Source organism: Lissotriton vulgaris, chromosome 4_1 (assembly GCF_964263255.1).
Source record: "Lissotriton vulgaris chromosome 4_1, aLisVul1.2, whole genome shotgun sequence".
Taxonomy (NCBI): domain Eukaryota; kingdom Metazoa; phylum Chordata; class Amphibia; order Caudata; family Salamandridae; genus Lissotriton; species Lissotriton vulgaris.
The window spans coordinates 44,081,543-44,094,954 of NC_141691.1; the positions used below are offsets into that span (position 1 = coordinate 44,081,543).

Sequence of the window (13,412 nt, forward strand, 5' to 3'; positions counted from 1 at the left end):
CTCTCAATTTTTCAACCCAAAATAGCTTTCTTCTTTGGCTGTCTCTTGCCTGCAACTGCCTCTGCTTGAATAGACTTCCACAGAAGAAATCTATTTTCCCAATTTGTTAAAATCTCCCCTTTCACCTTCTCGGATGTTGCCCTAAGTATCTATCCACTGCTCTCCATCTATACCAAATCAGCACTCGGCTGTTGACAATATCCAGAAACCGTACACTACCCGTTGGAGTGGGCGGACCCAGAATACCGGTGTTTCACCTAAGACTGTTATTCGGCCCGTGGTGCTGCCCGCTTCGTCCTCGCGGGCTGCGATACATCCCACGGCACCTCCCTCTTTTCTTTAGGTGCGTCGCAGTGCGGCTCGCTGTTACTGTTTTGCTGTCGCAGGTGCGTCCCCCGGAGCCTGCTCTCTTTTTGAGTCAAGGCGATACAAAAGGCGATGATGGATGGAGCATTTGAGCAAATCAAACAATCACCCTCAGTCAACTGATCTGGGTTTAATCCATCACCATTCTTTAGCTCACTCTGCCACCCCAGTTCAGACATGGCCATATGCAAATCAGTCTGACCCTGTGCCTCATGGGAACAGTCCAGCCCGAACTGCCAAGCCATGTCTTCCCTGGACCGGAAACAAGCATCCTGGGACCGGTTTCGGATTCACAATCCTCATCAACCAGGCTATCTTAAATCCAGCGGCAAAGTGAACAAGGGACTCACGTCTGAGCATACCCTACCAACTTAGGGCGAACAAAGCGATACAAAAGGCGAAGATGGACGGGGCATCTGAGCAAATCAAACACTCACCCCCAGTCAACTGATCTGGGTTTAATCCATCACCATTCTTTAGCTCACTCTGCCACCCAGTTCAGACATAGCCATATGCAAATCAGTCTGACCCTGTGCTTCATGGGAACAGTCCAGCCCGAACTGCCAAGCCATGTCTTCCCTGGACCAGAAACAAGCATCCTGGTACCGGTTTCGGATTCATAATCCTCATCAGCCAGGCTATCTTGAATCCAGAGACAAAGTGAGCAAGGGACTCACATCTGAGCATACCCTGCCAACTTAGGGCGAACAAAGCGATACAAAAGGCAATGAAGGACTTCCATCACCACCCCCTTTTGTACCACTTTGTTGCCATAAGTTGGCAGGGTATGCTCAGACGTGAGTCCCTTGCTCACTTTGCCACTGGATTCGAGCAAGCCTGGCGGAAGACGGCTGTTATGCCAGAAACCATCCTAGGAAGCTTGAAGGTGGAAATGATGCACGTGCACTCAATGGAGCCAGTGAGCGACCGTTTGCTGCCCAGGGTAGGTGCGAGACACTTTGCAGCACACACACAGCTGAGCAGCATTACTGTGCAGAAACGTCCTCACCGGCAACGGGTTTGCAAACACTTTGCACTGGTGTGGGGTCACTTTGCACTAGTATTTTAATCAATCGACCAGTGCACAAATTGTAACGCTTGTTTTTTTTGCTATGTTGCCCTGGAATTCAAGATAGGCGCCTCTTCAGCAGGAGCATAACTGATAACAAAAAACATTTTAAATCCTGAGCAGAGCAGTACAGATGGACAACATTTTGGGGAGTTAGTGCATGCAAACTTCCTAAGCCTCAAAGGGCCTGATGGCTTTTACGTACTTAAGTGTGCTGCGGTTATGTCCCTGCATTGAAATACTCTAGGAAGCATCTTGCTTCGTCCATCAGCTTTCCTATCATTTTTCTCCTGTATACTTTACCCTCCAGCCCCCACATATCAGCGGCCCTAGTCCCAACGTGCTTTCAACTAAGAGCCACGCTTGAAGGGGCACTGAGTAAAGAATGTCGCAAAGTGACCCTCCTATGTTTTGCTGAGCATGCTGTCTACATCACAGAAAGCCTTCACAGGCAGCTGTATCGGTATGTTCTTGTCTTTCGCTGCTGCTATTAAATACTACTGAACATGCTTCCAAATTTGTGTTTTATAGCTCAGACCTAGGATTGGCATTACGGTAATTTATTTTCATTACATTCACATTTTCAGCAGCTCTCAAGTCTTGTTAAAAACTGCTTATTGTTTGACCGTCAGTGGGAGCCCATTACTTTGTGCAGCTCGAGTGAATCTGTGCATCGTGGGGTGAGAGGTGAGCTTGACAAATGTGATTTCTTTATGCAGGGTGTGGGCTAGTGTGGCATGTTGGGTTAGTGCGCTAGAAGTATGCGTCCAGGGCAGGAGATGCGCGTAGCTTTTAAACTTAGGGAGCACGAGATGAACTGAATAACAACAGGTACTGGTGTGCTCGTGCATGGACTGCAACCCAGCAGCTCTATTTATTGGCTTGGAAGTGGTGCTGCAACGAGGTGATGGAAGAGGACCAGTTGAGGCTGCAAGGTAAATACAGCACAGAAGCTAATGAGGTTTTGAAATTCTTTTCGACCTCGGGTGTGGTTGGCTTGCCCATGCTGCTGCTTGCTTTCACTTCTGCACGTTTCAATATGTAGTTGAATTCGGATTCATGCTGCTTGTAAGCACTTAGGGCCATATGCAAGAACACATTTTCCCATAGACACAGAATGGGAAAAACGCTTTGATGCATCTGGCCCTTAGTTACATTGTGCAGGGCTTTAAGTGGGATGAAAAATCTAGGGGGTCTCTCAAAGGGGTGTGGTCAATGTAATTAGGGATGTAGATTAAAAACACATAAGCTAAAAATCTGTACCTAGCATATTGTGTTGCCCTACTTGTATTTTGCTGTTTCTGTCATTGCATCCACATATATGATACAACAAGTAACATCATACCTACAACAAGTCAGGACTGTTGGCTTTGTCAATGGTTGTTAGTTGCATAACATAAATAAGCTGCAACAATGGTTTGTTGTATATAATATTGAAAAAGCTTCCACTTAAAGCCCTGCTGACACCACAACGATGTTTCTGCTCCTGAGTTTCAAAAAGAGAAGGGAAATCCAGAGAGGATGACTCTTTAAGGATTTCCCTTCCCCTACAACGCTCACCTGGCATGACGTCATGCCGTAACTTCTCCACTACTGAGAAGTGAGCAGTGTGAGCTTGCGCACATCGATGAGCGTAATTGTAACTTTACCGACACCATTTGCCTGCTGCCTGCCTCTCTACTGCTAAACCTGTTTTAGAGTGTTTGCTGTTTGTTTAGAGCATTTTTACTGTAGCGCATCGTAGCGCTGGTTTAATTGTAACTTTACCGGCACCATTTGCCTGCTGCCTGCCTCTCTACTGCTAAACCTGTTTTAGAGTGTTTGCTGTTTGTTTAGCGCGTTTCACTGTAGCGCTCCGCTGTGCTCCCCCCTCCGCCTCCATCTTGATTGTTGTTGTTGTCCTCGTGTGCCCGCCCCGCCTCCCAGCTGAGACGCCCTCCCACGAGCCTTATAGAGCGCTTCTCCCCCTCAGCGCGCCGTGACTCACTCCTCTCCTCGAGCCGAGTGGTCGCTCCCAGCATCCCCTGCTGGTTCCCGGTATCGTAGCGCTGGTTTAATTGTAACTTTACCGACACCATTTGCCTGCTGCCTGCCTCTCTACTGCTAAACCTGTTTTAGAGTGTTTGCTGTTTGTTTAGAGCATTTTTACTGTAGCGCATCGTAGCGCTGGTTTAATTGTAACTTTACCGGCACCATTTGCCTGCTGCCTGCCTCTCTACTGCTAAACCTGTTTTAGAGTGTTTGCTGTTTGTTTAGCGCGTTTCACTGTAGCGCTCCGCTGTGCTCCCCCCTCCGCCTCCATCTTGATTGTTGTTGTTGTCCTCGTGTGCCCGCCCCGACTCCCAGCTGAGACGCCCTCCCACGAGCCTTATAGAGCGCTTCTCCCCCTCAGCGCGCCGTGACTCACTCCTCTCCTCGAGCCGAGTGGTCGCTCCCAGCATCCCCTGCTGGTTCCCGGTATCGTAGCGCTGGTTTAATTGTAACTTTACCGACACCATTTGCCTGCTGCCTGCCTCTCTACTGCTAAACCTGTTTTAGAGTGTTTGCTGTTTGTTTAGAGCATTTTTACTGTAGCGCATCGTAGCGCTGGTTTAATTGTAACTTTACCGGCACCATTTGCCTGCTGCCTGCCTCTCTACTGCTAAACCTGTTTTAGAGTGTTTGCTGTTTGTTTAGCGCGTTTCACTGTAGCGCTCCGCTGTGCTCCCCCCTCCGCCTCCATCTTGATTGTTGTTGTTGTCCTCGTGTGCCCGCCCCGCCTCCCAGCTGAGACGCCCTCCCACGAGCCTTATAGAGCGCTTCTCCCCCTCAGCGCGCCGTGACTCACTCCTCTCCTCGAGCCGAGTGGTCGCTCCCAGCATCCCCTGCTGGTTCCCGGTATCGTAGCGCTGGTTTAATTGTAACTTTACCGACACCATTTGCCTGCTGCCTGCCTCCCTACTGCTAAACCTGTTTTAGAGTGTTTGCTGTTTGTTTAGAGCATTTTTACTGTAGCGCATCGTAGCGCTGGTTTAATTGTAACTTTACCGGCACCATTTGCCTGCTGCCTGCCTCTCTACTGCTAAACCTGTTTTAGAGTGTTTGCTGTTTGTTTAGCGCGTTTCACTGTAGCGCTCCGCTGTGCTCCCCCCTCCGCCTCCATCTTGATTGTTGTTGTTGTCCTCGTGTGCCCGCCCCGCCTCCCAGCTGAGACGCCCTCGCCCCTCCCCCCCACCATCCATTTATGGCCAATGCCCCCACGCGCAGCGTCCACGCGCTACGTACACGCCGAAGGTGCGCCAAAGGTAAGCCCGTCTACGCCCGTCCGCGCCTGGACCGCGCCCAGCGCCAGACCCCCTGCCCCTCGCGCTACCCAGCCCTCCCGCATTACCTACGATGCCGCCACCCTCCTAGCCCTTAACCCCGGTCGCGCTCCCAACTGCGTCCAAGCCGCTCCTAGTCGCACCCATGGACCTTTCTCCTGCTACTCCTGCAAATTCATCGGCACCGACAACATCTCCGCTACAACCTCACCACAGATACCCGACCCCAACCACCTACATTGTATCCTTCTCAACACCCGATCAGTCCACAGGCACGCCATCGACCTATGGAACCTACTAGACACCATCTCTCCGGACATCGCCTTCCTTACGGAAACATGGATGAATGCTTCCTCAGCACCAGACATCACCATTGCCATCCCTGATGAATATAAGATCACACGCAAGGACCGCACCAGCCACACAGGAGGAGGAATCGCTATAGTCCATAAGAAATCTATCCGCATCTCAACCAGCTCTGACGCCAACCTCGCCAATTCCGAACACCTTCACTTCCAGATCCACATCGACCCCAAGACCACACTCAGAGGCACCCTCCTTTACAGGCCACCAGGACCCCGCGCAAAATTCAGTGAAGACATCACGGACTTCATCACTCCACACGCGCTCCCCTCCAAAGACTACATCCTTCTGGGAGACCTCAACTTTCACCTCGATAAGATCAACGACCGCAACACCGCCACCCTCGTGGACAACCTCACCAACCTCGGACTTAAACAACTGGTCACTTCCCCCACCCACATCGCAGGTCACACACTCGACCCCATCTTCACCTCCAGCAACCATGTCTCCTTCAGCCACACTACGGACCTCATCTGGACTGACCACAGATGCGTTCACTTCACCTACAACAAACCAAAACCCAGCATCCACCTCCAACCTACCTTGAAAAGGAACTGGAACAAAATCACCACGGACCAAATCTCCGCATCGCTCCTTCAACACACCCCAGCCCCCTCCTCCAACGCTAACGAAGCCGCCGCTAATCTCACCCTATGGTTATCCAACACCGCTGACACCTTAGCACCTCTGAAAAAAACGTCAAAACAAACCTGGCAGCAAGAAGGCCTCATGGTTCAACGATGATCTCAAGAAGTCCAAGAAACTCTGCCGCTCCCTTGAAAAGGCCTGGAAAAAAGACCCAACCACCAGCACCAAGGACGCCTTCAAAAACGCCACCCGCACTCACCACCAACTAATCCGAAAAGCCAAGAAAGCAGCATTCAAGGATCGACTCGACAACAACGCTCACAACAGCAAGGAACTTTTCAACATCGTCAAGGAATTTTCCAATCCCTCGGCCAACTCCAACGACATCACCCCCTCTCAAACCCTCTGCGACTCCCTAGCCTCTTTTTTCCACAACAAGATTGCAGACATCCACAACAGCTTTGACAACCAACCCGGAAACCAACCCACCCTGCCGTCTGCTGTCCATCCTCCCCCCGTGAACACCCTTAACGACTGGAAGCCAATCTCCACTGAGGACACCATCCGCCTGATGAACTCCATCCACTCAGGATCCCCCACAGACCCATGTCCTCACCACATCTTCAACAAAGCAGACTCCGTCATAGCGCCGCACCTCCGAGATGTCATCAACTGCTCCTTCAACTCCGCTACCTTCCCTGAAGACTGGAAACACGCTGAACTCACCGCCCTTCTGAAAAAACCAACAGCGGACCCCACCGAACTCAAAAATTACCGCCCCATCTCGCTTCTTCCATTCCCGGCCAAAGTCATCGAGAAAGCCGTCAACTGCCAGCTCGCCGCCTTCCTCGAAGCCAACAAATCCCTCGACCCCTCACAATCTGGCTTCCGAGCAAAACATAGTACTGAGACCGCCCTCATCGCAGCAACAGATGACATTCGAACCCTACTGGACAACGGAGACACAGTCGCCCTCATCCTCCTCGACCTCTATGCAGCATTCGATACAGTCTGCCACAGCACCCTTCTACAACGCCTCAATAACATCGGAATCCAAGGAAAAGCACTGGAATGGATCACCTCGTTCCTCACCGGTAGAACCCAGAGAGTCCGCCTTCCTCCATTCAAGTCCGAGGCCTCTGAAGTCATCTGCGGCGTACCTCAAGGATCCTCACTCAGTCCCACCCTCTTCAACGTATACATGAGCCCCCTCGCGGCCATCGCACGCCAACACAACCTCAACATCATCTCTTACGCAGACGACACTCAACTGATCCTTTCTCTCACCAATGACCCCGGCGCCGCCAAAGCTAACCTGCACGAAGGAATGAAAGAAGTCGCCGAATGGATGAAACAAAGCCGTCTGAAACTGAACTCAGACAAAACAGAAGTCCTCATCCTAGGCACATCCCCCTCTGCTTGGGACGACTCCTGGTGGCCGGAAGCCCTCGGAAAAGCACCCATCCCGACAGACCACGCACGGAACCGTGGCGTCATTCTGGACTCTTCACTCTCAATGAACAAACAAGTCAGCGCCGTATCCTCTTCCTGCTTCAACATTCTTCGCATGCTCAGAAAAACATTTCGCTGGATCCCCTCCGAAACTAGGAAAACAGTCACCCACGCCCTGGTCACGAGCCGACTGGACTACGGAAACACCCTCTACGCAGGCACCACCGCTAAACTCCAGAAGAAACTCCAACGAATCCAAAACGCCTCAGCTAGGCTCATATTAGACATCCCACGCAACGAACACATCTCTGGTCACCTTAAAGACCTCCACTGGCTACCCGTCAATAAGAGGATCACTTTCCGACTGCTCACCCACGCACACAAATCACTTTACGACATCGGACCAGACTGCCTCAACTCTCGACTGTCCTTCTACACCCCCTCCCGCCAACTACGCTCTTCCGACCAAGCCCTCGCCACTGTACCTCGCATCAACAAGACCACCATGGGAGGCAGATCCTTTTCTTACCTGGCTGCTAAAACATGGAACTCACTCCCCGCTTACCTCCGCCTCACCCAGAACCACCTAGCGTTCAGAAAGCAGCTTAAAACGTGGATATTTGACAAATAATCCTCCTCCTCTTCCTAAGCGCCTTGAAACCCTCTGGGTATGTAGTGCGCTATACAAATTTTATGACTTGACTTGACTTGACCTGGCATGCTGTAACTTCCCCACTAGTTAGAAGTTTATTTTATTCTCTACCATGTGTTTGATTTCTCTCCACCCTGCTGTAAAGCGCTCCGATACCTTCGGGTCTGGCCAGCGCTATAGAAAACTTCTTAAATAAAAAATAAAAAAAAAAGAAGTTAAACGATGCGCACATCGATGTGCCTGGTGACACTGCAGTCCAGAACAAGCATTGAAAATGCAATAGATCTCGCCTTTGATTAAGTTAAAGCCATTTGTTTTGCTAATGGTATATAGCAAAGCAAATGGCTTTAACTTAATAAAAGGCGAGACCTATTATATTTTTAATGCTTGTTGCCGCATGTATCTGTTTTGCATATGTTATGTACTCTGAAGTCCTAATGTAATGCAACTGGTTCTATTGTAAAGCGCCCTGACACTTTCGGGTAGAGTATGCTGTGTATAATAATGCATAAATAAATTATAAGCAGAGGCTGAACCGCAACATTCTTTGAGCGCCGCTCTAGCCATATTTTGGTATTCTATGACAGAAGCCTCTAGAGAAGGCTGAGCCGCGGCCATCTTTCAGATCCGCTCTAGCCGTACTTTGGTACTCTATGACACAAACCTTTGCTAGAAGCTTGAGCCGCGGCCATCTATGAGCGCCGCTCTAGCCGTCTTTCGCTACTCTCTGACACAAGCCTTTGCTAGAAGCCTGAACTGCGGCCATTTATGAGCGCCGCTCTAGCCGTAGTTTGGTACTCTATGACTTAGGTCTCTAGAGAAGGCTGGGCCTCGGCCATCTTTGAGCGCCGCTCTAGCCGTCCGTTACTACTCTCTGACATAAGCCTTTGCTAGAAGCCTGAGCCGCGGCCATGTTTGAGTGCCGCTCTAGCCATCTTTCGCTACTCTCTGACACACGCCTTTGCTAGAAGCCTGAGCCGCGGCCATCTTTGAGTGCCGCTCTAGCCGTCTTTCGCTACTCTCTGACACAAGCCTTTGCTAGAAGCCTGAGCCGCGGCCATGTTTGAGTGCCGCTCTAGCCATCTTTCGCTACTCTCTGACACAAGCCTTTGCTAGAAGCCTGAGCCGCGGCCATGTTTGAGTGCCGCTCTAGCCATCTTTCGCTACTCTCCGACACACGCCTTTGCTAGAAGCCTGAGCCGCGGCCATCTTTGAGTGCCGCTCTAGCCGTCTTGCGCTATTCTCTGACACAATCCTTTGCTTGAAGCCTGAGCCGCGGCCATCTTTGAGTGCCGCTCTAGCCGTCTTGCACTACTCTCTGACACAATCCTTTGCTTGAAGGCAGAGCCGCGGCCATCTTGGAGGCCGCTCGTACACTCCCGTCTGCTCTCTCTCTTCACGGAGCCGCCTCAGACCTCAGCCGGTGACCCGCCCAGCCATGCCCCGGAGCCGCTCCCGCTCCCCTCGCAGGGAGCGCCGCCGCTCAGGCTCTAGGGAGCGCCGCCGCTCGCGCTCGGGCTCCCGGGAGCGCGAGCGCCGCCGCCGCTCGCCCAAGGCCCGCTCGCCCAAGGCCCGCCGCCGCAGCCGCTCCCCGAAGCCGCCCCGCCGCCGCTCCCCTCCGCCCCGCCGGGCCCGCTCAGCCTCCAGCTCGCCCGCGCGGCCGGCCAAGAGCGAGTCGCGGCCCCCGAAGCCGCCGGCCAAGAAGGAGCTGACGGAGGAGGACCTGGAGGGCCGCACCGAGGAGGAGATCGAGATGATGAAGATCATGGGCTTCGCCGAGTTCGACTCCACCAAGGGCCGCAAGGTGGAGGGCTCCGTCAACGCCTACGCCATCAACGTCAGCCAGAAGCGCAAGTACCGGCAGTACATGAACCGCAAGGGCGGCTTCAACCGCCCGCTCGACTTCGTGGCCTGAGCCGGGGGCAGCGTGAGGGGGCCGGGGGGGAGCGTGAGGGGGCCCAGGAAGGAGCGTGAGGGGGCATCAGAAAGGAGCGTGAGGGGGCCCCAGGAAGGAGCGTGAGGGGGTACCAGGAGGAGCCTGAGCCACCCGCCACCCCCCAGCAGAATGAAGAGCCCCCAGGAACATTGTGACCCGAGGGGAGCGTGAGGGGCCCCGGGAGCCTGAGGACCCCTTCCCCCAGAGACTGGACTCTGCCCCCACCAGCACACGGAGGACATCATTCCAGACTGATCGTGTTTGTTTTGTTTTGTTTGCTCTTATTTCTTCATGAAAGGTTCCGTCAGGCTCGACGGCGTCAATAAATACACGTGTTTCCAAAGGCCCGTGTCTCCTGTTCGACCCCAGAGCTGTGGCTCTTTCCTGCAACCTGGCGGGCTGTGTGAGGGAAAGAAGCGAGTGGGGATCTTATAAATATGTGTAGATGATGATCCTGCGGGTTCATGTGATGGTAGAGGGCTTGAAGGTGGGGTGGTTTTTGGGCATCGGAGGTTTGTCTTGCAGAGCATGCCTATCATTGGATATGGCTCTTGGTTGATGATTAATGAACACTTTTTTTATTCACAATAAAAACAAAGTACGAGTTCCACAAAAGGGTATCTTCCAGCAAATGGTATTCGGTATGGAAACATCCCTGTTTGAGGTTCTTGGCCGCTAAAATCTAACACAAATGGGTACTATTCAGCAAATACAAGAAAGGTCAGGCAATACTAAATACACCCCTTACTCACTTTCTTCATATTTTTCACCTGTATCCTTCTCCTTGATATTGCATCCTTTTGCAAACATTCTAATTCGTGACATCTGTTCCAACAAGCAGTGAGACACTGCAACTTTTGACTGATATAACTGATTACTGTGAGGCAGCAAATTCAGCGAGAACTTCTCTGCTTCTATTTTACTTTTCACTTCTCAGTCCAAATTACTTTTTTACATTGTCAGTTCCCTAGGTCCGCCCTTAAGCAATGCTCACAACAGCTTACACATAAACTTCAGTTCTGACCATTGGCGATAGTACTCCACTACAAGTAACATGTATTCAGGAAGCAGCCGTAAAGTACTACATGGACCTAAAATGTCCATTGTTTTCTCCTGTGGCATTTCCAATAGCTTTTGGGCTGAATAGCAAACTGTTGTCAAGGATACGACTCTCCACCTACTATACAAGAGTTGTGCGTTTTTTTTTTTTTTTTGCAGAGGCAATGGTCTTTCACCATTACCTATTTGTAGGGGGGCAGTTCAATAAAGTCTACATGCAAATACTCAAATGGTACCTCAGCAGGTGCAAAATGTCCTGTAGGAGTTTGCTTATAGGTATTCTATTGTGTGCATACCAGGCAATCTTTACATATTTTGTCTCCAAATTTCCATGTATTGGCCATTTCCCTCAAATTGTAAAATACTGTTTACAATGCCATTTCTTCCCAAATGGGAAGGGCCTGTATCGTCAATGTTGTAGGATATACCAGTTTTTCAGGGAGCATGAATCAGTAACATCCTGATCCTTCAAATACCCATTCATTTGAGTACCATATTGTTTCCATTTTTGTAACTTATTTGTCTTTGCAAATCTGCTATGCCCTTATCGCTGAAGTAATGCACTTTCTTTCTCTTTAATAAACATTTGATGGGAAACGTATAATGACCAGATATTCTGTTCATTCTCTTTTGACTATCTTGTCAACAAAAGCATTAATTTTGCCTATGTCATCTAATAACGTTTTGTGTGCATTACATTTGACTAGAACTACTCTTTTTGGCAATGATGAAGCCTTCAGTGGACGATGTTGCTTATTTCATTCCGTGATACATGAGGAAACCTATTTCTACTCAAAGCCTGCCAACGTTATGCGCAACTCCAAAGGCATATTGTCTCAGTTTATATATTGACAGTTGATTCAGCGCTTACCTCGCGTACTCTTGTTAATGTCATTAATGTGGCAGCTTGTGACCATAATTCTACTAGTTTCAACTACCTGTCTATGGAGAGTAGGCCAAACGGTCACTGGATTAAGTGAGTTAAATCGATGTATGGTAACATGAGGACTGTACAAACATAACTCCTAATGTGTTAGCTTGCCACTTGTCAAATGTTGAGTTTTATTCTGTTAAACAGTGAGGTACATACAGATGCACTTTATGTCCAAGAATGAGTATTTCTTGATTGTCATTGGGGAACCCTCTGCTGTTGCAGTTGCACGCAGGCATGTTGGTAAACCTTGAGCAACCATGTCTAAGGTGGTGGAAAAATAAGCGCAGGGTGTTTTCCTGACCTCCTGTTGTGTTACAATAGAATGTGTGCACCCATCTTGTTCGTGTACAAAAAGATGAAATTGTTTAGTATGGTCGGGCATTCCAAGAGCAGGAGCATCCCAAGGTGCCGGTTTGATTTGCAGAAAACTATTCTGGTGTTCAGTTAACCATGGAAAAGTCGTCTGGTTTAGCATTGGTTTGGAAAGAAGGGAAAAGTTAGGGAAACCTTGTCTATAATTACCTGCCAAACTCAGGAAGGCTTGTGCTTGTAGGGGGTTGAATGTCCAGTGTAGCTTTTACTCTTTGAGGGTCAAGTCTCCTCCTTTTCCCCCTATTACAGAGGTGTTGTCAATAGAAACACTTTTAGTAAACATACTGCAATTGAGTAGGAAATGCCTTGTGGTCATGTGTCCCTAGAAAATTTACTAGGGCGGTGGTGTCAGAAGCGTAGTTGGTTTTTCTAGTGTCGGACATTAATCAGGGCTCGAAAATTCCACTCGACCGCATAGTTAAGCTAAATTTAGCAAGGTCGAGCTGTATTTAGGTCCTACTCGCCCTTTCTGGCGAGTAGGAAAACAAACCGACTTTTGTCCTCTGTCTGTGAAAACGGAGCAAATGTGACAAGATTTAAAGGCATTTTTATTGCTCACAAAGTTAATCAGCAATAAAGATGCCTGTAAATCTTGTTATCCTGTCACATTTGCTCCGCTTTCACAGATGGAGGTCAAGTAGGTTGCAGTTAGGTCGAGGAAATTTTTTAAGGTACTAGTGCTGCAGGACTAGTACCATTTTTTTTGATTTTTTTTCGAGCCCTTGTTATTATAGTCTATGTATTTGTAAGAGCGTGGTGGTTGGTGTCAACTGAAAGGTATCTAGTTCTGCTTTAAATGCTTGCAAATAAAAAACACAACCCTCCAGACTTCTTCCGTAGTGAAGGTATCACTCTTTTTATAACACTGGGAGTATCTGGATATTGCATGGAGAACCCTGTATCTCTTTATCACTCTGTTCCTAAGTAAGTCCTGGATCACTCTTTCCATTCTCTGTTCTCCTTTTGGTGATTTTTTTTGTACCATGGCACTCGTGGGTTAGGAACATTTTGTTTCACTTTTTTTTGAATGGGTGCTATTGTCATGCGCCACTGGATGCCCAAACATTTTTGTCTACTTTGTCAAACACCAGTTGTGTACTGTAGTTTTCGGTCGGGCAAAGTAGGCATTAGTGGGAAAGTGTGTTTGGTACATTCAAGATATGCCATCTGTGGTGCATTTTATTGTTGCATGTAATATTTGAATTGAGTCTATGCCCACCAATTTAAGGGCGCATATATCTGTTAACACAATGTTTGTCAGTTATTGGGCCAATGGTATGTCAGTGGAGATGAGACTGGGCTATGTATGGCGATGTCTT

General features: G+C 49.5%; 1 protein-coding gene across 2 annotated transcripts; it reads left to right on the forward strand.

Moving 5' to 3' along the window:
* Nucleotides 1–9,109: 9,109 nt before the first annotated feature.
* LOC147718322 (uncharacterized) lies at nucleotides 9,110–11,386 on the forward strand. Of its 2 annotated transcripts, none has more exons than XM_086918263.1 (2): nucleotides 9,110–9,740; nucleotides 9,785–11,386. In XM_086918263.1, exon 1 carries the CDS (start codon nucleotides 9,231–9,233, stop codon nucleotides 9,705–9,707), a length of 477 nt encoding a protein of 158 aa, XP_086774389.1. In that variant the 5' UTR covers nucleotides 9,110–9,230; the 3' UTR covers nucleotides 9,708–9,740; nucleotides 9,785–11,386. The 2 variants fall into 2 exon arrangements, with proteins under 2 accessions (XP_086774389.1, XP_086774390.1); XM_086918264.1 differs by having other exon boundaries at nucleotides 9,110–9,718; nucleotides 9,788–11,386.
* The last annotated feature ends 2,026 nt before the right edge of the window (nucleotides 11,387–13,412 follow it).